At 39.5% G+C, this 24,459-nt stretch overlaps 1 protein-coding gene across 2 annotated transcripts in view; it reads left to right on the top strand.

Moving 5' to 3' along the window:
• LOC143884406 (uncharacterized) overlaps positions 1-17,909 on the top strand; it is a 38,595-nt gene extending 20,686 nt beyond the window's left edge. Inside the window, exons 11-19 of one of the 2 annotated variants that reach the window (XM_077387952.1) lie at positions 5,437-5,492; positions 5,579-5,652; positions 5,802-5,894; positions 5,992-6,093; positions 6,244-6,324; positions 6,438-6,529; positions 6,669-6,684; positions 17,304-17,384; positions 17,513-17,909. In XM_077387952.1, the coding sequence (XP_077244067.1) occupies positions 5,437-5,492; positions 5,579-5,652; positions 5,802-5,894; positions 5,992-6,093; positions 6,244-6,324; positions 6,438-6,529; positions 6,669-6,684; positions 17,304-17,384; positions 17,513-17,614 (697 nt within the window). In that variant the 3' untranslated portion in view covers positions 17,615-17,909. Of the gene's footprint in view, positions 1-5,436; positions 5,493-5,578; positions 5,653-5,801; positions 5,895-5,991; positions 6,094-6,243; positions 6,325-6,437; positions 6,530-6,668; positions 6,685-17,303; positions 17,415-17,512 lie in introns of both variants that reach the window. The other variant, XM_077387951.1, reaches the window with a different exon arrangement.
• Positions 17,910-24,459: the final 6,550 nt, after the last annotated feature.

The raw sequence follows: 24,459 nt of genomic DNA, 5'->3' as shown, positions 1-24,459 counted from the left end.
GAAGGGCCTTCCAAATGAATGCTTTGGATCACCCCAAAAATGTGGGGCCACATGAGTTTTTGAAGCAACTGCTCAGATAAGCTATCTGAGCAGCTGCGCAGAAACACTTTTATCATATATATATATATATATATATATATATATAGAGAGAGAGAGAGAGAGAGAGGAAAGTGTTTCTAGTCGGTCGCCTATAGAACCTTCTCTAGTCCGCCGACCAAAAAACACATGAGTTTTTGAAGCAATTGCTCAGATAAGCTATCTGAGCAGCTGCGCAGAAACACTTTTCTCATATATATATATATATATATATATATAGAGAGAGAGAGAGAGAGAGAGAGAGAGGAAAGTGTTTCTAGTCGGTCGGCTAGAGAACCTTCTTTAGTTCGCCGACCAAAAAACACAGTGGGCCCATGTTGTTTGGATGATCCAAAGTATCATTTGATGGGCCCTGGCATAGATAGGGTGTGCCCAAAAAATCAGCTCCATAGGATCATCCTAGCCCTTTGATTTGTGGAGGTTAAAAATGGACAGTGGAGTTTAAAAACACAGTGAGCCCACGCTATTTGATGATCCAAAGCATTCATTTGATGGGCCCTGACATAGATAGGATGTGCCTAAAAATCATCTCCATAGGATCATCCAAACCCTTCGATTTATGGAGGTTAAAATGGACGCGTATAAACTCCACAAATCTGTCCATTTTTAACCTCCACAAATCAAAAGGTTAGGATGATCCTATGCAGCTGATTTTTTGGGCACACCCTATCTATGCCAGGGCCTATGAAATGAATGTTTTGGATTATCCAAATAATGTGGGCCCACTGTGTTTTTTGGTTGGCGGACTAGAGAAGGTTCTCTAGCCGACCGACTAGAAACACTTTCCTCATATATGTATGTATATATATATATATTAATATATATATATATATATAGAGAGAGAGAGAGAGAGAGAGAGAGAACGGTTTCTACACACAAGTATAGATAAGTTATCTACACACTAGCGTAAAATACAGTGGAGGGCATATTGTTTGGGTGATCCAAACCATTCATTTGATTGGCCCTCACATAGATAGGGTGTCCACAAAAAATCAGCTCCATAGGATCATCCCAACCCTACGATTTGTGGAGGTAAAATGGACGTGTATAAACCTTCACAAGTTTGTCCATTTTTTGCCTCCACGGTTCGAAGGGTTAGGTTGGGATGATCCTATGGAGCTGATTTTTTGTGGACACCCTATCTATGTGAGGGCCAATCACATGAATGGTTTGAATCACCCAAACAATATGCCTTCCACTGTATTTTAAGCTAGTGTGTAGATAACTTATCTACACTTGTGTGTAGAAACCGTTTTCTCTCTCTCTCTCTCTCTCTCTCTATATATATATATATATATATATATATATATATATATATATATAGAGAGAGAGAGAGAGAGAGAGAGAGAGAGGGTGGTGGTGAATGGCGGTCCCTAAGGATCAGAAAACCTGGCTCTGATACCATGTTGCAGAGGGAAATGAGAGAAGCGAAAAATGTGAGTTGGGAGACCTTCCCCTCACTTATGTATTTATATAAAAGGGAAAATATGTGCGAGGACGATTATACCTTTAGTGTAATAACTCATTCTAACAATATGCAAATCTTTTTCACCACGCATCAATGACTACTTTGAACACGAGTCTCATTGGTTGTACGTCCAGTCCAAATGATGCTCGCCCACAACTGACTATCTCCATATTATTTTTTCCTTCCTGGAATGGTTAGTGCACGATAAATGAGTCCAAATTCTCCTTCATTTGCTTCCGCTGCCCTTCTTTTGAAAAGGCATATCCATCACCTTCTCATTAGGATCTTCATCATTTTTTCAATGTACCCAATCTTCAGCATTACCGTCATCTTGCTCCACCATGTTTACCCTTTTAGGACATTCATTGGATGGGTCCACAATTCCATACAGTAACCATTCGATAATATATCCATTTATAGTTTTATTAGCCACACGTCAACCATGTCCTAATCTACCTTCTTTAGTAGGGGATTAGGTCTTTGACATTGGCCCTCAATTCAGTTATGTTTCAATCTTCAATGCAAGTCAATACACATATTTAGTGTAAGGAAACTTGATCTTATATTGGAATCGGTAGATTATTTATGTACCCTGCAATAACTTGGTCATTGGCCTCGGACAAGCTGTTCGGAACTTTGAGCTGGTGGATCACTTAACAGTTCCTTGCAGCTGCCTTTTTCTGATTGTTACAACTTGTTACCAGGAGCCAAGGTTTTAAATTTCAGTTTTGTTTTTGGTCGGCACGGACACAGAAACATTTCGGTTTCAGTCGAACACAGAAACATTTCGATTTTGCTGGAAATTTCGGTAAAAATCTTGTAAAATCACGAAAACGTATGGAAACATATGCAAATGATGAAATTTTAAAATGAAACTATGGGAAATCCTAGAATAACCACAAATACATACTTAGAAAGCATCATATATGCAAGAAAGTTATCCATAATGGCTTAATCACATCGAACACCTAGTGACATGCATTGTCACACATGTCTAGATCAGTGAAGTCAATAAAGAAGTATAATGTAATGAAGTATAAGTCCAATGACCAGTCTCCCCTCCAAGGACCCCAAATCTATGTCAATACTACATAGAGTTACGAGCTTTTATGGGTCACATGCCGATCTGACATCCCATGCATAGGATACGGTTACTTTGTTGTACTGTTCAATGATGTTGGCTACCAAATATCATTCTCTATATTAATGAGATGCAATTCAAAACATCTTTCCATTTTTTGTCATTCCAACCATTTTGGTCGAGAATTTCAATCAAAATTTTGGGAATTTCAGTAGAAATAATGACGTGGAAGGAATTTGTTGAGATTTCGTTTCGTTGGGTATGGAATCAAAAACATTTGGAGGAAATTTAAAACTGTGCCTAGAGCAGCTTGATCAACCTATCTGATCATGCACACATGCACTATGTCATTTAATTCAGTAAACCCATATTTACTTGTCTTTCTGATTTTTACTTTTTCCTACTAGTATTCTAATATATTATCATTGTGTTACTTCTACTATTGTCCTTTGAAATGACCACCACACCCCCTTCTCCTAGATGCTCGTTCTCTTCCTCCTACTTATCTCCTCTCTTTCTAAAGCTTAATCTAAAACTGCCCTCTTGCTATTGTCCTTTGAGATGGGTGACATCCCATTCAACCCTGACTGGTTGGGCCCATTGAAGACCTCAAATCCAACCTTTCCGGGCCACTGAAACAATCCTCATGTCCCCAGAGGCCATTCTAGGCAATTTTTCTTCCCTGAAAGATGCATAATCTGCTGTTCTGGAAGAGGTCTTTCCTAGGATGGTTCGTCTCTCGGAGTCAATGAAACTGATTCATTAGATTTGTCAGTGAATTTACGATAAATGTGAAGAGAACTCGGAGAGGTTCAAGACTGTAATCCTTTTGAAGAGAAGAAATTCGACACCACTCTTGTAAATCTCTTGAATGATAGATCCAAGTGTTGCAACTACTGCAACTATTCAAATTGGCTTTTGTGATTCTCTGCGCCCAATCGCAAGCTTGTGGAGGAACAGGAGCTTACATCACTGATTTGGCTGAATTGCAGGAAATTCTACTGAAATTGCAAGGAATAGTATCAGACAATCAAGATTCAAAAGTATTGGAATTGGAGCTTCAAAATGCAGCCTCAAATTCTTGAAGAATATGGTGCTTGTTGTTGCATCTGGCGATGAAGAAACAACTGAGAAAGAGGAGAACGCCAGATGTAAGGTAGAAATATAGGGTGATCTCTGTGTTGAGAATAATCCACTGCAATCCGAAAAGCGGAGCTGGGGTTTCTGTCACCCACCTTGAACCCCTACATCCGAGCAATGGAGACTTGGAGGAAGAAGAATCTCTGTTAGGGTTTTGGGAGGAAGAAGAGGTAAGGGAGGACGAAGAGAAAAGGTAGTCAAATTTTTGTCTTGAAAATGAGGAGCAGGAAGGACTACCAGGGGTTGATGTTATTTTTGTCATTTTGTTTTTAACAAATTACCTTTTCTGTATTGTAAAAAAGATCCAGTTGACTTGGTTGAATACTTGTTTTTTTTAGTTGACATGGATTTGAGCCCTCACAAGTCTGGATAATGTTTTTAACTAGTTAAGAAAAGAAATGATATGTCTACTCTCTTTTGTTTGTTTTTCCTGAAAATGATTTTACTTTACCTACAAAAGGGGGGAGGGAATATCATTTCCTATTTAAGAATTGATGCTATTAGGATCTTTTTGAATATCAGCATACGAAAGTGTCACATGTATAGAGGGTCTCAGTCTCTGTTAATCAAGACTGACACAGTCCTGTATCAAAAGAACAATTTGTAAAAAACAAGATCTCCCAGATCCTTGATGGACGCCAAATATTGGTGGCCCTTGATCTAAAATTGTACATGTGGAGCATGTTATGCCATTTGAGTACTTTGACCCATAGTTTTACACCTCCCCCGCATCATCCTGTACTCCCCCGAGTCGACTCGCTTTTCCCTTGGCCGTGTTCCGAGTTTTGCTCTACATAGTTAATTAAAACTCCACCGACTCTGCCGAGTTATGACAGTGTCAACCGACTACTCAGTCGCATCAACTGAGTACTCGACCGCGTCGTGCCGAGTCGACTAGGATTTTCTTCGACCACATTTTGACCCGCATCCTTGTTTTGAAACACTGACCCCCACGCATGCCCTAAAGAAACCATGCATCTCAGAAACTCTGAAGAAAAAGCGTGATGATTAAAATATCCCAAGTAAAATGTTGAATTACAAGACCAGTAAATGCCCTTTAGAAACCATGAATCTCAAAAACATGCCCTTGATACATCACTTGGCACCAAAAAAAATGAGGCAAAAGGCATGTCTGCTTGTACTTATATTTTGACCCACATGTTCTCTTCATAACTCCTAGTAAGAAGGCTACCGTTGTGATGTTGTGCTTATACGCAATCTCTAGTCTATAGCATGCTGGTGGGAGAACTTAAGAGACTGTCAGCCTTGACTGTTCTTGGTACAGCTGACATATCAAGTATGCAGTCTTTGTCATTTCTGTAGTGATTATTTCTTCAGCTAAGTCCCTTGAGATACTAATTAAAGCTTAGAAATCACTGACTTCCCCCTTTTTGAGTTTCACTTGACCAGATATTTTTTGACTCCTTGACTTACAAGCAGATTAACTCCTAAAACTATTAATTAGGCCTCAATTTCAGATAAGTTGTAAGAATTATGAGTTTCTAAACTAGCAATACAAGTAGAATACATTGCACAATAGAGTTACATCTGCAAAAACACTTAAATTTTCTTCTTTACATATGTGAAATGTGGGATTATAATTGTCAAATGTAGAACTTCTGCAAACCTATTTTCTTTTTGTTGCTTGCAGATTAATGGAAAACATGCGGGTTATGGGTGATGAAATATGCTATCGTGCCAAGGAATGTTAGTGCTTTGTTGATAACTTGATATCATTTTTTTATTTAACAATCAAGTTTTCTCCCCTGCTTACATTAAAGAATTTTGACCAGACCTTACTGTCAACAAATTATTTACCACCCGGGCTGATCTTTATCGCATTGTCTATACACATGCAAAAGTAAAGGTATAATACGGCTCATACTCTCTGTTTCTTACAATCCTTATCCAATAGTTACAAGTCTAACATCAAATGTTTCGAGTTGTGTTCCTTATTCTGATGTTAAGTATATCTTAAGTTCTGCAAATGGTCTAATTGCCACTATTCCTTTGCAGGCAATGGAGCTCATGTTTGTAGATGCACTTATAAAAGCAAATGCCTATCTAAAAATTTCGAGTTTCATTAATGATCCGGCTCAATACTGGAAGGTTTTATTAAAATTGTGTGGAAAATTATACGGATAGTTAATTTACTGCTCATATTCAGAAAGCACTGATGTTTTTTATTCTTTTCTGGCAATTCCAGTTAGATGACACGATATTAAAGACTATTGAAACAGCTCCGGAACAAGAACTGAAGGAGTCTAGGGATCTAATCTCACGTATTCGTAGAAGGGATATTTACCAGGTACTACTGCATCGTCAAAGTTTGCTTATTCACATAATATGATGCAGGGGCATGTCAAAGACACTTGATATTAGATATTTCTTGGGTAATTGTTTACATATTGTACTGGGCAATATTAATTCTATCACTGCAAGGTGTTCTTTGTTGCAGTTTTGTAATGAGTATGCTGTTCCCAAGGATAAACTAGAGCACTTCAAAGACATCTCTCCACAAGACATTGTTTGCTCCCAGGTCAATATGTTATCCTGGCGACATTACTATGTTCTCTACTCAAGTTTTTGGTATTTAAAATTCATTTTTAGGTTCTGAGCAATCCATTTGACCAAATTTGAAATATACCGTAGAAAACTACTGGAGTAACGCTAAGGGAAGAGGATGTTGCTGTTAGCAATGTGAAGATCGATTTGACTCGTGGAAAGGATAACCCTCTTGAAAGGTATTTGAAGAATGCAAAGATCATGTGTTTGATGAAGTTGTAATTTTTTCTCTCTTGATATTCTTCAGAGGATTTGTGCCCTTTGACATGTAGGCACTAACATATTCTTTCTTTTCTGTGCATGTCTGGCCTTCTCCAGCATCAATTTTTTCCAGGTACTAAAATTTTTCTTTTCTTCTCTAAAATCCATTTTGGTTTGTTTCCTATTATGTTCTGTTGAATGTACCTCTGAAATTATTTTCAACATAATTAAGATTAGGTTTTAAAATATTTCTTACTGTTTACTGTTAAAGCATAAAAGATTAAATATCGTCTTCTCCAACAGCTTAAGCTTTTGGAGTAACTGGTTGTTTCACATTTACAAAGAGTATTAGCACCCATTATATCTGGTATGGTGGCACCTTTATTACAGAAAATCCCATGTTGGTTAGGACAAGCTAGAATTTATAGATGGAAGAAACAATCCAGAGAACAGAAGGTTTGTCTGAGATTGCTAGTCATGGAAATCTTATTTTGGGAAAATTTTACTACTTGGGAAAGTTTTGAAAGAGAAGATTATGGTTCAAAAAAGTGGGTTTTATCTAGGGGTGCAACTCGGGTCGGGTCGGGTCGGGTTGGGTTGAAGCCAACCCGACCCGACCCGACCCAAGTTTCAACCCGACGAGGTTCAACCCGACCCGACCCGAGGAACCCTTTTTGCCAACCCAACCCAAGTTCAACCTGACCCAACCTGAGATTTCAAGTTAAAAAAATAAAAAAATTATTAAAAATGTCGGGTTGACTCGGGTCGGGTTGCCCAAGCCCTCAACCCGAACCCGACCCGTCGAGTTCGGCTTGAGCCCGCCCAAGTTGCACCCCTAGTTTTATCTACAAATACTGGTTTAGATGATTTAGTTTTGAAGAAAAGAAAATAAAGAATTCTGTGTAGACTACGTTTATGTGTAGAAAAACTTGAGGGATATTAAACGATGAAAATATTTGAATTGAAGCGAATGGAGGTCAGATTTGCTTTTGCACCACCAACATGGGAGCTCAGTTTCAAACTTCTTTAGTGCTCACCATGTAAAAATTATTGTAACCTAAAAACATTATTTCTCATTAACAAAAAATGAAGTATGTTACATAAGTAATAAAACAAACACCTCACTTAAATTTAAAGAAATATTAAATACCAATTACAAAATTACTAAACCACCCCATGATGCAACAGTGCCTTGAGACATTCAGTATTTTCTCGGTATTGAAGTCACAGATCTCAATGTGCCTCCATACTCAATGGAACATGCTAGCCAAAGTTTCCCTTCATTGCTTGCTTTCTTCTTTCTTGAGCAACTCGGTACACTGAACCTGGGTGACTGAGGAAAGGGTTGGTCAATCTATGCTTACAATCATGTTTTGAAGGCTCATCTGACAAATCAATAAGCTTCTGAGCTATTTGTACTCATAGGGAAGCATCCTAAGCACCGTGGTGAGCTCCTTCATTCTTGACCTGATATAGGTCACTAATTGTTATCGCCTTATGGAATCACTTGATCTGACTGACATTGCCCATGCTGTCCATTTTTTCCAACCACTTATTGGCTGCTCGTTCCTTATTTATGGTTGTTCAATGTATCTTACATTTTGTTTTCTCTTCTCCTGGCCATGGTATGCGTGTCCTCCTATGCTTCTCCCTTTCTTGATGCCTACATCACATTGCTTATTAGTCAGGCTACTCTATTTTCGCCTTAGTGACCTACCTTTTTAAGGGTTTTGACACTTCTATCAACTAGCAGGTCTTCTATCATCTAGCAGGTAAAGAAAAAAAACAGTCCGTTTGTTCTAAAATCTAGGGCCCATGTCAAGAATTATAATATTCTATCACCTGCCTACAGTGAAGTTGCATGTTTATTTATTGAATGGTGAAGATGATTTATTAAAAGAATAAAAAAATAAGATACAGAAAGGCTGAGAAGGCCGAGCAATAGACCTGCATCAAATCTGAAATAAAGGAAAAAAATTCAAGGTGGATCAGATATAGGATACTAGTCATCAATCACAAGAATACCCCTGGAGGCACACCTCATTCTAAATCATATGCTTCTCTGGTCGCTGACTTACAAATATGCTGAAAACAAGGGACTGTCCCCTCAATAAGGTCTATGATCTCCTTTAATAACATCTGCAAATCTCTAAGACACAACCCTTAGACATTGATGCAGGACGATCAAATGTTGAAATAATACTTCACTTTAATACCAAATCTGATGTAAGACGATTCTTTGAAAAGGACAATGGGTGAAAACGACGGGTAAAATTAAGGGGTTGGCTCCTAAAATAGGTGAATAGGTTGGGGAAATAATTCTACGGGGTTTAGGATAGGTTTGGCGTGGTGCAGACATATTTTTGGAAGCTTTCAAAGCATACCGGGAAGGTGAAAATGGGTTTTGGGACAAAACGAGTGAGACACGGGATAGGGATGGATTTGAATGATGTTTCTACAATTGAATTGTTTTTTTAATGGATATTTTAGGGTTTTGGGTAGTAGCTGGATGAAAAAATAATGCAAGGTGAGATTAATGGAGGTTTTGGGTTCCTGGGAAGGTAGTTTATGAGAGAAAACCAAAAAAATATATATATGAAAGAGAGAAATAGAAAGGTTAGAATCTCACCAACTAAAAATCCAAGGCATCGCACCAAGGGGTTCCTAGGCATTGCACCATAGGGAAGAACAGGGCATCGCACCTTTGAAAGAGTAGACATCACATCCACAAAAGAGAAGAAACTTTCAAACTCTTTGTTCAATCATTATAACATAACATAGCATTGAATTGTTGAAAAGTGCTCTAAGGCTTACAATATATAGGAGGAAGAAGAGCTTGAAAGTTCTAAAACCCTAAAGGAAACCTAATACTTTTGGACCAAGATACCCCCTTTCTTGCTCCTACTAAAAAATCCCATAATACACATGTGGGGACTCTTTAATACATACATTACTCAAAGAACTCAAGCTATTTTGATGTAAAACGACTCGAATACCCCTACTATAACTTAAAGGACGTAAAAGGCACCTAAAACACCCTTAAAAATTAAAATATGGCCCTAACGATGGTCCCCATCAGACATCCTCGGAATAATAATAAGGGAATCACATAAAGTATTGAGCTTGGCCATGTCAACAAGCAGTGTGCCATCATCTCTGTCATATTGGAGTTTGCAACACCAATGGGACCAAAGAAAACCCATCTCAGCGGTTGGATGCGTTAGGACAAAAAACTCTAGGGAGAAGAAGAGATCAGTATAATGCACCCTTGGTTGTTTCAAAATACTAGCTATTTGGCTTCTTGTGTGGTCTGTTGGAAATGTGGAGAGTGGAAGCAGAGTCTGTTGTTGGGTATGGTATCGGAAAATCAGTTGCGTCGGGAGCTAATTTGGTTCCTCTGGGCAATGAAGGTGGCTTTCGGGCGGGAGTTATGAATTATGGTGCAGATTCTGAGTGGTCTAATGTTAAAAACAAAAATGTTAGACGATTTGAAAGTGTCCTCAGGAGAAGAAAGATTGGGCTACTGGGGGACTGGAGGTGTTGTAAATGTGGCTTTAGAAACTTCAGAAAACGAGTGAAATGCTGGAAATGTAACAAGTTCTGGTCAAGGTTGGATTTTAATTTCTCCTCTCAACCAGAAGGCAAGTCGAAAGAGATGTCCAGGTTCGATGGTCTGGAAAAGCCATTACTTGTTCCGAGCGTGGAGAAGATCTATCCCTCCACTTCGGAAGGTATGGCATTTAATATTGAGGTGGTTCCTCTTAAATCGATCAGCAACGCTGATATGGGCTTATGGGGAAATCTTTGCGAGGGTTGGTCTGGGAATTTAGCGGCTTTGGAGTCTTGGTTATCTCGGAAGAGTAATATGAAGGAGGGGGTGGTGGTCTACAAAATTGCAGAACTGGAAGTTCAGATCTCCATTCCAAGAGGGATAAACAGATCTCAGATCATATTGTGCTGGAAAATGCAGTGACCTCTCCTTTTGTTGACCTTAGGGTGTGGGGTGACAAATTTCCAAAAGAAGACAACCCTTTTTAGTGGAGTATTGAAGGAGTTCCGCCAGAAGCTTGGTGTGAGGATAACTTCAGGCGAATTGGGAAAAAATCGGTAAGATTGTGGAAGTGGACCCTTCATGCTTCGCTGGAAATGGCTACGAAAAAGGGCGTATTCTTGTTATCTCGTCTGGAGTTCCAGGCAAGGAGATTTCGATTCAAGTATCTCTTGATGGAACCATCCGATGGGTTCTTGCTTTAAAAGAATCGATTGAAGAAGTCGGTGCTAATTCCTTTGTGGGAGTTGATATTCATGGGGATTCCAGTTTCGAGAGGATTGAAGAGGGTGGGGATTCAGCAATATTTGGAAATGAAGAGCTTTATGAAGAAGAAGAAGATGACGCTCTTTTAATACCAGTAAATGCTCCTTTTAATGTTTTGAACGACATTTATGTCATCGCAGAAGCTCAGACCTTGGAGACCGAGCATGGAGTCTCTGATGGGGTGGTAGGGACGGTGGAATCAGTGCACTTTAGCCACCAGATCTATGATGCGCCGCTTAGTGTGCAAGTTAGCACCGGAACAGATGGCGGATTTTTTGAATTTCAAAAATCGGGGTCTCCAGAAGGCTACAGGTGGCGAAGTTTGTGTGGCTTTGATTGTCCTACCTCTTCTAGAGCGGGGCCCGCTTCTTCTTTTATTAATAGTTTTGAAGACATCATATCTGCTCTCTCCCCGCGAAGAAGCCATAAATTGGTCTTTCTCAATGTCTCTTCATCTGATGCTTTGATAAAAGAGCCCTCTTTAATTTTTGGCGATCAAGTGAGTGGGCCTGAAAAATCTCAGATATTTTTGTCTCCAGACTTTTCCTCTGGGCCTTTGCGTTGGGCTTTCTCGGAAGATGATTTGAGCCTTGGTTGTCAGTCGCCCAATGCTTTATTTTCTGAGGTTAGTTCTAATCGGTTTCACCCTTCCTGTAATGAGAGGGAGATGTCTCTTTGCTCCCCTGGAGAAAATCCCCAAATCGATGTCTTTGGCAGTGTTAACCATGAAATTCTTTCTTCGTCCTTCTTAAGCCATTCTCGGTCTCAGGAAAGCTTTCACGATAGGATCCTTGCGAGTGGGATAAGTGCTCGCCTGGTTTTTGAAGAGGATCGGGTAGAGGAGGGGGATTCAGAGGATGTTGTTGTGTCCATCGGTGTTAATTTGGTGCGATGGGATTCGCGTGAAGTGTTGTTTGGGCAAGATGGTGTGGATCGAACCTGTTCTTTGATTACTAAGAAAGGATTCTGTTTTCCTTGGCTCTGTGGCCCTAAGATTCTTTTGATTGACCTTAGTGGTATGTGTGGGTTGGTGAATCGTATTTTTAGTTCTCATAGGGAGTATCCTTTTCGATTCTTAGTCGTGTTCTCTGCTGGGGGAGTCAATCATAATTTCCATTCACGTTTCTGCAGTCAGGTGAAATCTTCCTCTCTGTTGATGGCGTCCTCTCATCTTGGTGGAAATTATGGGATGTTCCCTGTGTTGAACCTTTGAAAGGATCTGGATGAGTTCATGGTTGATCATACCTTGTGCACAAGTAAGAAATTGGGGTTGGTTTTTGCGGGTCCTGAGGAAGTGTATAGAGCTGAAATTCAGGTAGCGGAACAACGAGATGTTGGTAGGAATTCTTGCTCTTATGGGTATGCTGATTCTACTTCGAGAAGAATGGATAGGGAATTACTTAGATTAAAATCGAATATTAATTATGATTCGGGATCTAGTGGGAAGAGCTTTCCCTCGAAGAAGAAAGGAAGATCTTCAGGTGCTAGACTGGGGAAGTTGTCTTTTAATTAAGTGATATTATGAAGATTCTATCTTGGAATGTAAATGGACTGGGGTCCCAGGAGAAAAGATTACAGGTTAAAGAATTGCTAAAAGTTTGGAAGCCAGAGGTTGTTTGCTTTCAGGAAACAAAATTGGCCTCCATTAGTTATCAGAAGTATGGGTTTTAAAAAAGAGTGGGATTTTGTTTTCTTAGCTTCTAAAGGGGCGTCCGGAGGTTTGCTGTTAGCCTGGGATAATGTTAGTTGGTCTCGTAAGGAGGTGTGGTCTGGAGAATTCTCCTTATCAGTTTCTCTTCAAAAGGTGGTGGATAAGTCTGAATGGCTCTTCTCTGGAGTCTATGGTCCTTTTTCAACAACCGAAAAAGGCCTTTATTGGGAGGAATTGGTTAAGGTAAGAAAATGTTGTTCTCATCCCTGGTGTATTGGGGGTGATTTCAATGAAATCAAGGAAGTAGGGGAGAGGTTAGGGTGTAATAGAGTCACTAATAACATGAAGGTTTTCTCTGATTTTATAGCAGACAATGAATTAGTTGATCTTCCCTTGGGTGGTGCATCTTTCTCTTGGGTCAGAGGGCAGAGTAGAAGCAGGCTGGATAGATTCTTGATTTCTGGGAAGTGGTTGGAACTCGTTCTAGAGGTTTTTCAGAAAGCGCTTCCTCATTTGGTGTCTGATCACTGTCCCATTCTATTAGATCCTAGAATGGAATCGTGGGGTCCTTCTCCTTTTAGATTTGAGATTGCTTGGTTGGAGTCTTTCCAGATGGAGGAGAGATTAGGGGGGTGGTGGTCTTCTTGTCATTCGGTAGGCCCAGCTGACATAGTTATTGGTAACAAACTGAGATATGTTAAGGCAAAATTGAAAGCTTGGGTCGAGAGAAAGTTGCTTGATCATGGGAGGAAGCGATGGTTGGAGAATCGTATGTTAGAATTAAATGCTCTAGGAGAATCTGGTTTGGCTTCGAAAGAGGTTTGGGAGGAGTTAGGAAGGGTCAGCCAAGAACATAATAGTTTGCTGCTTCAGGAAGAAATATCTTGGCGTCAAAAATCTAGAGTTAAGTGGATTGTAGAGGGCGATAAAAATACTGCTTACTTCCATGCTATGGCTAGTGCTCATAGGAGAAGGAACCGAATTGAATCTTTGGTTTTGGCAAGGGAGAGAGTTAGAAACAAGGGGGTAATTACAGCAAAAATTCTTAGCTTTTTCAAGGCTCTGTATTCTTCTGATGGTATCCTTCGCCCTATACCGCAAGAGGTGGAGTTTGACAGTTTAAGTTTGGAGGAAGCCGCAAACTTGGAAGTCCCTTTTACTGAGGAGGAAGTCATGAAAGGTTTATTTTCCTTGGCTAAAAACAAAGCTCCTGGTCCGGATGGATTCTGTCTGGCTTTTTTCCAAGCTTGTTGGGAAGTTGTTAAATCAGACCTGATGAGATTTTTTCAAGAATTTTTTGAAGGGCTTGCCTAGACAAAGGTACTGGGGCAACCTTCATTACCCTAATACTAAAGGTAGAGGGGGCTTCAAAGGTGTCGGAATTTCGTCCGATAAGCTTAGTCGGTTGTTTATATAAAGTATTGGCAAAAGTTTTGGCGGATCGTCTCAAATTAGTTCTTCCTTCAATAATATCAGATAGTCAAAGCGCTTTTGTTAATAAAAGACAAATTCTGGATTGTTCTCTCATTGCAAACGAAGCTATTGATGCCTACAGGCGAAGCGGTCAAGGAGGGGTCTTGTGTAAACTTGATATGGAAAAGGCTTATGATCGGGTTGAGTGGGAGTCTCTGGACTATAGTCTAGGAAAAATGGGTTTTGGTTCTCGGTGGAGAGGTTGGATCAGATCTTGTGTATCTTCTGCTTGGTTCTCAGTTCTCATTAATGGCTCTTCCAAAGGTTTTTTCAAATCATCTAGGGGGTTGAGGCAAGGGGATCCTCTATCCCCCTTTCTCTTTGTGATTGTTGCGGAGTCTCTTAGCCGGCTTTTGAGAAAAGGTAGCGAGTTGAGTCTTTTTGAAGGGTTCTTAATTGGAAGTAATAAAGTGGAGGTTTCGCTCCTTCAATTCGCAGATGATACGTTGCTATTCTGTGCCCCAGTGTTTTCTCAGATATTGAATCTTAAAGCGGTCTTAAGGTGTTATGAGATGGTCTCAGGCCAAAGATCTAATTTTTCGAAGTCAGGGTTATATGTTATAAATGTTCCTTCTTCCGAAGCTTCTGTTTTTGCAAGGATCCTGGGGTGCTCTTTGAATTCTTTGCCTGCTTACCGAATAAACTATTTTGGAATCCAATCATTCATAGAGTGGAGAGGCGTTTTGACTCCTGGAAACGTAATTTGATATCTAAAGGAGGGCGGTTAGTTCTCATCAAAGCAGTTTTATCAAACATTCCGATTTATTTTCTCTCTTTGTTCAAATGCCCTGTGAGTGTAGTTATTAGAATTGAACAGATCCAAAGGAGGTTTTGTGGGGTGGCTCTCATTCCTCTGGTGGAATTCCCTTGGTTAAATGGAGTTTTGTGTGCCTCCGTCTGAAAAATGGAGGGTTAGGAATTCGGAGAATAAAAGCCTTTAACACGGCTTTGTTGGGAAAGTGACTGTGGCGGTTTGGGGTAGAACCTTCTGCCTTATGGGTAAAAGTATTAGGGAGCAAATATGGGTTGAGGGAGGGGAATTGGTGTACTGCGGATAATTTTAAGTTCAAGGGTCTAACTGTTTGGCGGGATATTTTGAAGGTTGAGGTTCTATTCTCCAAAGGTATTCGCTTTAAGGTTTATGTTGGGGATAGAATCCGCTTTTGGTCAGATACGTGGTGTTCGGCAGTTCCTCTTAGGGCATTATTCCCTGATCTGTATCTGGTGTCTTCTCAAAAGATGGGATGGGTGGCGGATTGCTTTGAGAGGGTGAACTCGGTAGTGGTTTGGAAGCCGCTGTTCAGAAGAAACTTTTTTGATAGAGAGCTGAATTCAGTCCTTGAGTTGATGGCCTTGATTGAAGAGTGTTATATTAAGAGGAGAGGGGTTGATTCCCGTGTTTGGTTTTGGTGTTCATCCGGTTTTTTCTCTGTTAAATCCTTCTATCATCATTTGGTGTGTAGCGAGGTTGAGTTTTCTTTTGCTTCGATCTGGGAGTTTTCTTGCCCGCCGAGGGTCTCTTTTTTCGCGTGGGCAGTATGTTGTGGTCGTATCCAGACAATAGAATTTTTTGCGGAAGAGAGGGATGATTTTGGTCAACCATTGTCCTTTATGTTTTTCGGAGGGCGAATCCATTGATCATCTATTCATTCACTATAAGTTTGCTCGAGATTTATGGGGTTTTATTCTATCTCGCTTTGGGGTATCTTGGGCTCCCCCTAACACCATATCAGATTTTATTAAAAGTTGGGAATGGTTCCCCTGGAAAAGAAAGGGTAAGTCGCTGTGGAAGATGTGTATCGTGGCTTCATGGTGGTTCATTTGGAAGGAAAGAAATTCCCGAGTATTTGACGGTGTGGCAAAATCGTCTTACTGGATATTTATTAAGATCATTTCAGCGGTTATTTCTTGGGCTAGAAGCATTCCTCTATTTCATTTCGTCTCAGCGTATGATCTTTGGGAAGGTTGGCAGACTATTTGCAAGGAGGGGATTAGCAAAGTCAAAATTATTCAACCCTGGCTCCCTCCTCCTGAGGGAACGTTAAAACTGAATTTCTATGGATCATCTCTTGGCAATCCTGGTTATGCAGGGATTGGGGGTTTATGCAGAGATTCCAAGGGGGATGTTCTCTGGGCTTTCTCGGGCCCCATTGGCTTGGCGGACTCTAATGAAGCGGAAGTGAGAGCAGTTCATTGTGGGATCAAGTTTTTGGATCATTCTGTGTTTGATAAGGTGATAGTGGAAGGGGACTCCTCTAATGTTATTCTCTGGCTTATGGGTGCGGCTTCTTCTCCGTGGCGTTTTTTATCTTTCTTTGAGGAACTTGATGACTTAGTTCTTGGCTCGTTTATAACCTTTAGGCATGTGAGGAGATCAGCTAATTCAGATGCTGACTCCCTAGCAAGGGGTGGTGTATTTAGGCCTAGCATGGAGCGGTTTGATTATCTCCATCCTTGATATTGTATTTTCTTTTTCTCTCTTTTTCTGTATTGTGTTTTGAACCAGCTCGGTTCGCCTCTTAATATGTTCTCTTTTTACCGTCTCAAAAAAGAAAAGAAAACCCATCTCTGCAAATTTTCATATGATTGGGAAGTATTCCACCAATCCCAGTGGGGTAAGGATTTCCAAGCTCAACCTATCAAAGTTCCTTTATGGAACTTGGAGGAGGATGGGAGCACCTAGGACCCAGCCGGTCCACAAATAAGGAACTAGCATGGGTCACATCCAAAGCACATTTTTGTTTAATGTTCATATCCATCCATCCACATCCGCAGCACATCGTATATTACACTCTGATATTCCGCAAAACCACTTAAAGACTCACCTAGTTGCATGATTTTGCACCCTTATATTTAATCTTGGAGCCCACCTCACCTCCTCACCGCCGTATCATTATAATCAGAATGATTTCCACATTCCACCAATCAGTGTTTCATGAGAACAAAAAATGTGTTGAAATTTCTTGGCAAAATATAATCTTGAGGTTGTTTGCCTCATTCTTCCGTCAACATTATTGACCATTTCACAAAGTTAATTACCCGTGAGTGCCATTTGCACCTTGCGAGCTATCATTCCATAGTCGTTGCATCAGCCATTTTTTATTATGGTGGAGTTTTAAAGGGCTTTAAATGTATATATGTTTCTGCTTTTATGCTTCACTTGTTTTTTTATTGTTACTTGAAACTAAAATGTACTTCCATAAATACCTGAACCCCTTTTGGGTTCTTAGCAGATTGATTTCTTATTAAATGTTTCTTTTGCCTATGGATGGATAATTCATTACTGTTGGCATAATGGGTTTCAATTTATCAGGATTATGAGAGCGAGGAGAAATTTCATATATCAAATGATCAGATCAGTCACTTGCTGCCCACATATTACCAAGATCGAATAGTAAGAGTATACTCTAAAAAGCCTGAATTGGTTAGTAAAGAGGCAATTGCGGATCGTGTTATTTTTCTTTTCCAATGGAAATATCTCTTGTAAATTTTTTCTGTCATTAATTAAATTTTTGAATATAGGTAGCAGCAATTTCCGAGGCATTCGAGAATTTTCAGTTAAAGATCTATGGGATCAAAGCACAAGTACATGAGACACCAGAGAAGAAGAAACGTAGAAGGTAACGAGTATAATTCTTTGTTGCCTTTCATTCTTTCATCCTGCATCTGTTATTAGATGGTCATTTCTCATTGACTATGGGAAAGAGAAGCCTACTTGATGGCAGCTTAAATCTGTTCATACTCATAGTGTAGAGTTTGCATAGGAAACTATAGAAGCATGCTCTGATCAAAGTGAACTGTGTTACTGCAACTTGAAATTGAATTGTAAAGAAAAATATCAACCCTTCTTGTAAAGGAAAACTGAAAGTCAATATAAAAATATGAGGAGAAATAGAAAACTATTTGATGTATTTTGAGTGAGTGCTCCAGAAATACTGAGTTCAGCCTTTCATCAAGGTCATGAGCAAAATACAGCGTTTAAATTGTTCTCCTAAGGAAACAAAAAGAGTTAAGAAAATTGGTTGTGGATAATGAAATAATTAATTGTAATAAATTTTGTTTTCAATGGGCAGTAGTCTATTGTGTTTTCTTATATAAAGTCATTTTGCAGATGACTTTTGCACGAGAGAACTGCCACCTTGGATGAATTAAATGAATAAGACAAGATTTGCTGAAAAATAAGCCTATGTGGCTGTTCTCTCAAGCAAAAGTGCAGCGAAATGGCTTTGCCTAACAAATCCCAAAAAAAAAAGTGACAAAAAATAAATAAGGATGATGTTTTTGAAAAGATACTTTCAGATTACAGGTAAAGAAATTTCTAACCTTCTTTGTTTTACTAGGGAGGTGTTTTATTGGCTCCTTATTGGTTTATGATCATGGTAGCCTAAGAGAACCAAAATTTGCTTCTCTCGGGTAATTGTTTTTTTATTTTATTTAACAATGTTTTGAACTACTTTAAATGAGGGTAAAATTTGGGTCGGGTTTATTTGTGTAGGAGTAATACCCGAGGAAAGCCTAAAATTATGAACCCAACCCCTTCAAACATAAGGTGGGCGGCTGCAACTCGGGTCGGATTGAAGCCAACCCTGAGCTCTAAACCTTCGACCTGAACCCTGCCCGATTTCCCAATTCAGGTCTGGTTGAGTTGGGTTGCCAGGTTAGGGTGATATCTTTCCCCTTAAGGTTTTATGTTCTAAAAAATACAAAACAGAAAAATGGTAAAAATAATAATTAGTCAGGTAGGTTTTGATGCTGGTCTGGTCAATCTGACACCTCAACCCAAACCCGACCCAACTCAAACACAGCCCAACCTGTGATATTTTCTGGTTGCACCCCTAATACTAGGCTCAGGAGACTGCACAAACACAATCCAAGTCAAAGTTTGTAAGGGTGCAACTTGGTTCGCGTGGGGTTGAGCATTGCTAAAAAATTAATTGGAATAAACCCGAACTCCACTTGATTTTATAGTAAAAGCTCAACCTGAATTCTCAAAAATCGACCCAAGTTGCACCCCTGAGAATTAATGATTTATTAATAGATCTACATTTGGTCAGTGATAAATTGACCCCCTAATATCTTAAATCAATCCTCTCTATCTCTCACTGCCTTATACGGGGTCGATTTAAGATATATGGAGGTTGATTTATCACTTCCCTATTGTTTTTCTTTAAAAATGTATGCATTGGTTGGTCTTAGCCATTCATTTGTAGGAGCTTAGATAAGGGCTAAGGCTTTCTATGATATTTTCACTTACACTTGTTATTTACTTCATTATACATATTTATTATTCAATAAAATTCAGAATATAATAGAGGCTGGTAAGCATTATGCGTATCAATATATCTATAAGGCCCCGGCCTACATTTTATGGGGGCTTATTAAAATGATTTCCTAAGATGAGGAAAGGGTGCACCCACCACCCCCTCACTCCTAATAATCTATCTTATTATAGTAAAATGAGGAAGTGTCAACTGAAGGGAGCCGTTGCAAAAAGAGGTGAAAAGGCTCTCCTATTGGCTGCACATCACCATCATGCAACCAATAGGAGAGCCTTCAGTCTAGAATTCCTCAAAATGAGATATATCTCCCTCTAAAAGAGATTAAACATAGGAAGATATGCACTTTAGACATGGTAGACCCCACCATCATAAGAAAGTGCTGCTAGAGGCAAAATCGGGGGTGTCTACATTTTGCTACCCCGCATGTATGTGGTCTCGTTATAAAATATGCCGACATCAACTTCCCTAAGTAAGGAAAACACATTCAAAACGGGACTCTGTTGTGGAAATAAAGACGAAGCTGCAAATGACCGAACTACCCTTTTAAATGGTTAAATTTTCTCTCAAATGCCGTCACCACTAAAGCTATATCACCAGTGGTCGAATGCAGCCAATGGTGAAATTTTACACCCTTAAAATTTATTTTATGCTCATTTTTCGTCAAAAGAAACGGAGCCTCATATAAGGGTTATTTTGGTCATTTGATGGAAAACAGAATTAACCCCCCTCCTTTTTCTTGCACACATGCCCACAAGAAAGAGCTAGAGATCTCATATTCGAAAATTCGAGCGTGGGACAAGTGAGGAGACTCAGGAGAACCTTCTTGATGAACCAAATCGCCCTTGTTTTTGTCTTGCAATGGATGAGCCATCACCAAAAATCTCCCCACAAGTGGACATTCCTAAATAAAAAAAACTTCTTAATTTACTAGTCACAATCAAAGGGTTAGGATTATCAGGTGAAGTCGGACTTTTGGAGCATTGCCCATCCCTACTGTCCAAGGGAAACCAATTTGGCTAGTCAATCACGAGGGAAATGATATCTTGGCCCACTTTCCCTCCCTTGGGCCACCCGCTTCTAGTGCAAAATAGAGAAGTCATAGATACACTAAAGGGGGTGGCCGGGAAAGAAAAGGGGGCGAATTTATCATTTCCCCAAAAAAATGTCCCATGGAAACTTTTTAGGCCATGTCTCACAACCATGATAGTTTTGGGAAATGATATCTGCGCCAAAGTATTTTGATAAACATGCGCTCCACCTGTCTGTCGTGTAGTATTTAAAGGGATGTCAGAGGATATTACGGTTATGAAAAAGCTCTTAAAGCCCTTTAAATACTACACGACAGACGAGTGGAGCGCATGTTTATCAAAACACTTTGGCGCAGATATCATTTCCCTAAGTTTTTCATGATAAATTAGTTTCTTCAAGTGGTGAGAATGGCGTGGTGCGGGTGGGAGACTTAGAGAGTGCACAAATGAGGGGAGGGTGAGAAGTGTCTAAAAAACGATCGTATTTTGGGCAGAGCTTTTCGTTTCGTGGTTTTTCAAGCTTTTCTCACCCTATCCTCGCTCAACCCCTACGATATCTATGTCCCTCTTCCTATCCTCGCTCAACCCCTACGATATCTATGTCCCTCTTCCAGCCTCCCTCACCATTGGATAATAAGCTAATGTTCGAGGGATAAAAAATTCTTAGCCATGATTTTTTTTTTTTCATGATGAGTTGCTGTCTTCAAGTGAGATGAGGTTGAAGGGACTAAAAATCAGGAAACCAAAAAAATGAAACTAATGTCTCCAAGTGATGATGGCAAAAAATCAGGAAACAAAAAACTTTACTCAAAAACCGGATTGACTTTTTCTTGATTTTTAGCCACTTCTCGGCTCATCTCAAATCGTGCCCTCTCAAATCTCTCTCCTTCTTCCCCTGCCATACCCTTCTCTCCCCATCCCCACCCTGGATGCTGATTTATCATGAGAAATAAAAATCCTAGCTAGACATGGCCTTATTGGGGAAAAAAATTTCCCATGGATAATGATGATTTTTCTAGTCTTTGTTAAACTAGTTTTCCATTAAAATTATTTTCCAAAGTCTCTCTCTCTCTCTCTCTCTATTGATCTACCTAAGCAAAATTACCAACTGTAATAGAAAATTATAATTTTCTAATCACCAATACGAATCCTTGGACGTATATTTCTATGCTTTCTCTCTAAGGTAATGCCTAACTTGTCTTGACAACTCGTGCATTCTAAGTCAACTAATCTACTTATAAGATGACATTTTAGAGTAAGCATTATCTTTCCTCGACAACTACTCCTTTGTGACCATTCTCGATAAATCATAAAGAGACAATTCCTCACGTTTTGTGCTCATTTCTCCAGTAAAAAAAATAGAAAGCAGGTATCTATGTGGCTTTGCTTTGTTTGTGAAATGATACTATGAGATGCAGTTACAAGACTTTTCCATTAGATGGAGTATTTGGGTCATCACAATGAATCTTGACCATTGCTTTTCTCAAGCATACATATGTTGGCTACCGATCCAACGTCTAGATCCAATGAGTAGGATCGTCTGATTGAGGTAATCTTTTGGGTAATCACACATCCAAGGTGGGTCCACCACCACCAGATGAACAATGCAAATCATAAGTCTAAGATAAGTGGATCTCACGAACAATGCTCACAACCCATGACAACAAACTGATCAAGAGAATCCAACGATCCAAGCAAAACTACCTTGGCTTCCCACATGTACAAGACCTCCTCTCTTCTTCTCTCCGTTCATAGAGTATAACATTACCTTACATAGATTTAGGTTTCCTAAACCTAAATCTTCCCCTGCCTCTCTTTCCTTTCTAATTAGGAGACACAAGAGACAACTATTATGGTTATCTCTCTCTCTCTCTCTCTCTCTCTCTCTCTCTCTCTCTCTCCTAATTCTATTAAGAGACCGCAATGAAACTTCTACATTTACTAGCTACACAGATTATCAATTCTTCTTAGTCTGACTCCACCCAACTCATCTTAGTCCTGACTCCACCTGACTTCTACAATTACTAGCTACACAGATTATCAATTTGCTTTTCCGAGCACAAAATCGGCCTGAAAACACCCCTTGCTCTTCTCTTCATCATTCCCATCACTGGGCTTATGGGAAACCTCTCTTTTGATGTGTTTTCTTAAGAGAGAGATGTCACACTTGATGTCGTTTGATGGTGGGAGGAAGAGAGACCAAGAGTCTCCTTTTATAGGGTATGAAGATCACATAGAACTTCGAAAGATAGCCGTTTGGCTTCTTTAGCACAAGATTAGCAAATTTCTTTAGCGCTAACTTGCCTTCTAAGAAGTTTCCAAACATGTTGATTAGTTTCGTTTAAGCAAAGGATTGCCTAATGCAAGGCCACAAACAAGATTAGGAAGTTTCGAAGATAGAAACTTCTCTCTCTCTCTCCCTGGTCTAACTAGGAAATCTACACTATTGACAACTCAGTACGGTTTTCTAAAGCAGTAAGTTCAAGACTCTCTCTCTCTCTCTCCGTCATTTTTGCCGGCCCAAGGTATAAATGACGCTTTCCTGGTCAAATAAGAAAAGGATTTAATTAAGTTTGAGATAATGACATCCATCTTAAAAGCTCCTTTATCCAATATAAATGCATTTTGCCGAGCCAACCCACCTCTTTCTCCTCACATAACCTTTCCAGACTAGGATTTTCTTTGTAATAAAAATTCACCCCTTGAGTGACCAATCCCCCAAATGAAACAAAATTACAGGCACATTTGCGATAATCTTCTTCATCATCATATAGATCCTTTGAAAGACCTTTGATTGTTACATCTTTATGTAGTTGTTAGTGTTTCATTAGGCACAAAGTCATGGGTCTGCCCTGCAAATAACATGCGAGTGACATTTTGAATTTTGCTTCTCCCCCACTTTTCATTTCACTCAGCCAAAGGAAGAACCATGCCAGTGCAAGGCAATGAGTTTTGTTCACAGTGAAAACAGGTCACATAGGACAAAAAGGTACTCCCCTTTTAATGACCTTAGAGGAAGTTTCTCCATTATAACTCTCTTTCTCTATGATATACATGTGACTAAATTATCTAAATACAGCAAGATCATGTAGAAGAAGTGATTTGATGCTTGCAATGGAAAAAACATACAATAGTCACATAAGCCTCTCATCCAATCACAAGATGACATTTATTTCATGATGGTAGGCCTTATTAAAGTTTTTTTCAAAATAAAACAACCCTCAAAGGGTTCTCTCTTGATCAAAGCCTCTCATATACTTTTCAATAATGATGAAAGCTCCCAAACGAAAGTTTAATGTGCACCTTCCCACTCATTTAATATTGTCATACCCCTTGTAGCCTTTCTTTTCTTCTCCCAAGCCAATCTCCTATCAACATCAATGCCTTTTTTTATGGCCACAGCTAAACCACTCATCTTCATTGGAGAGACAGAGAGAGAGAGAGAGAGAGGCCATTGCCGGTTTTTCATGGCTGTTGACTGATCAATTAAAAAATGTGACATCTTTTAATAAAGTGGATTGATCTAATTTTAGTGTGTACATTTCGTCTTGGTATGTATTAAAATAAATTTAAGGTAGTTTCCTATGATTGTTTAATAATAAATAAGCTTTTTAATCATATTTTAAAAGGGGGATATCCTAGGCAATTTCACGATGCGCCACTGACTTGTGCATGAGAGAACAGCCACACATGCTCACTTTTTGGCTGACTTTGTCTTATTCATTTCATTCATCTGAGGTGGCTGTTCTCCGGTGCAAAAGGGGAATGACACTAAACAGTCATGAGACGCACTTACGCACCATATGTCATTATAATCTTGACTGTTCATCTGGTGGGCCTTACTATGGTGATTCCATACTTTAAAAATTGCACTAGCCAAACGATCTTCACTGTCTCATTTGATGACCTCAGTTCAATCTAGTCCTCTATTGAATTCTTTTAAGTGAGACTTTTTCTCCATTCTGGAAATTCCAGCAGATGTGATAATGGTTCACAGAGGGGACTTAAAAATTTAATTTTGTTGGTTCTACTTCTCGGGCCAATACCCTATCGATCAATAGATTGATCCAATGCATCTTCTGCAAGATCATTTTCAATCTGGTCAATCGATTTTGCTCGCATCAATGAATGGATCATGCTCTCCATTCCTGTCGACTTGTAA

Source organism: Tasmannia lanceolata, unplaced genomic scaffold (assembly GCF_043159265.1).
Source record: "Tasmannia lanceolata isolate RefF3 unplaced genomic scaffold, GAP_Taslan_0.1 ptg000008l, whole genome shotgun sequence".
Taxonomy (NCBI): domain Eukaryota; kingdom Viridiplantae; phylum Streptophyta; class Magnoliopsida; order Canellales; family Winteraceae; genus Tasmannia; species Tasmannia lanceolata.
This window is presented reverse-complemented; position numbering and strand designations above follow the sequence as displayed.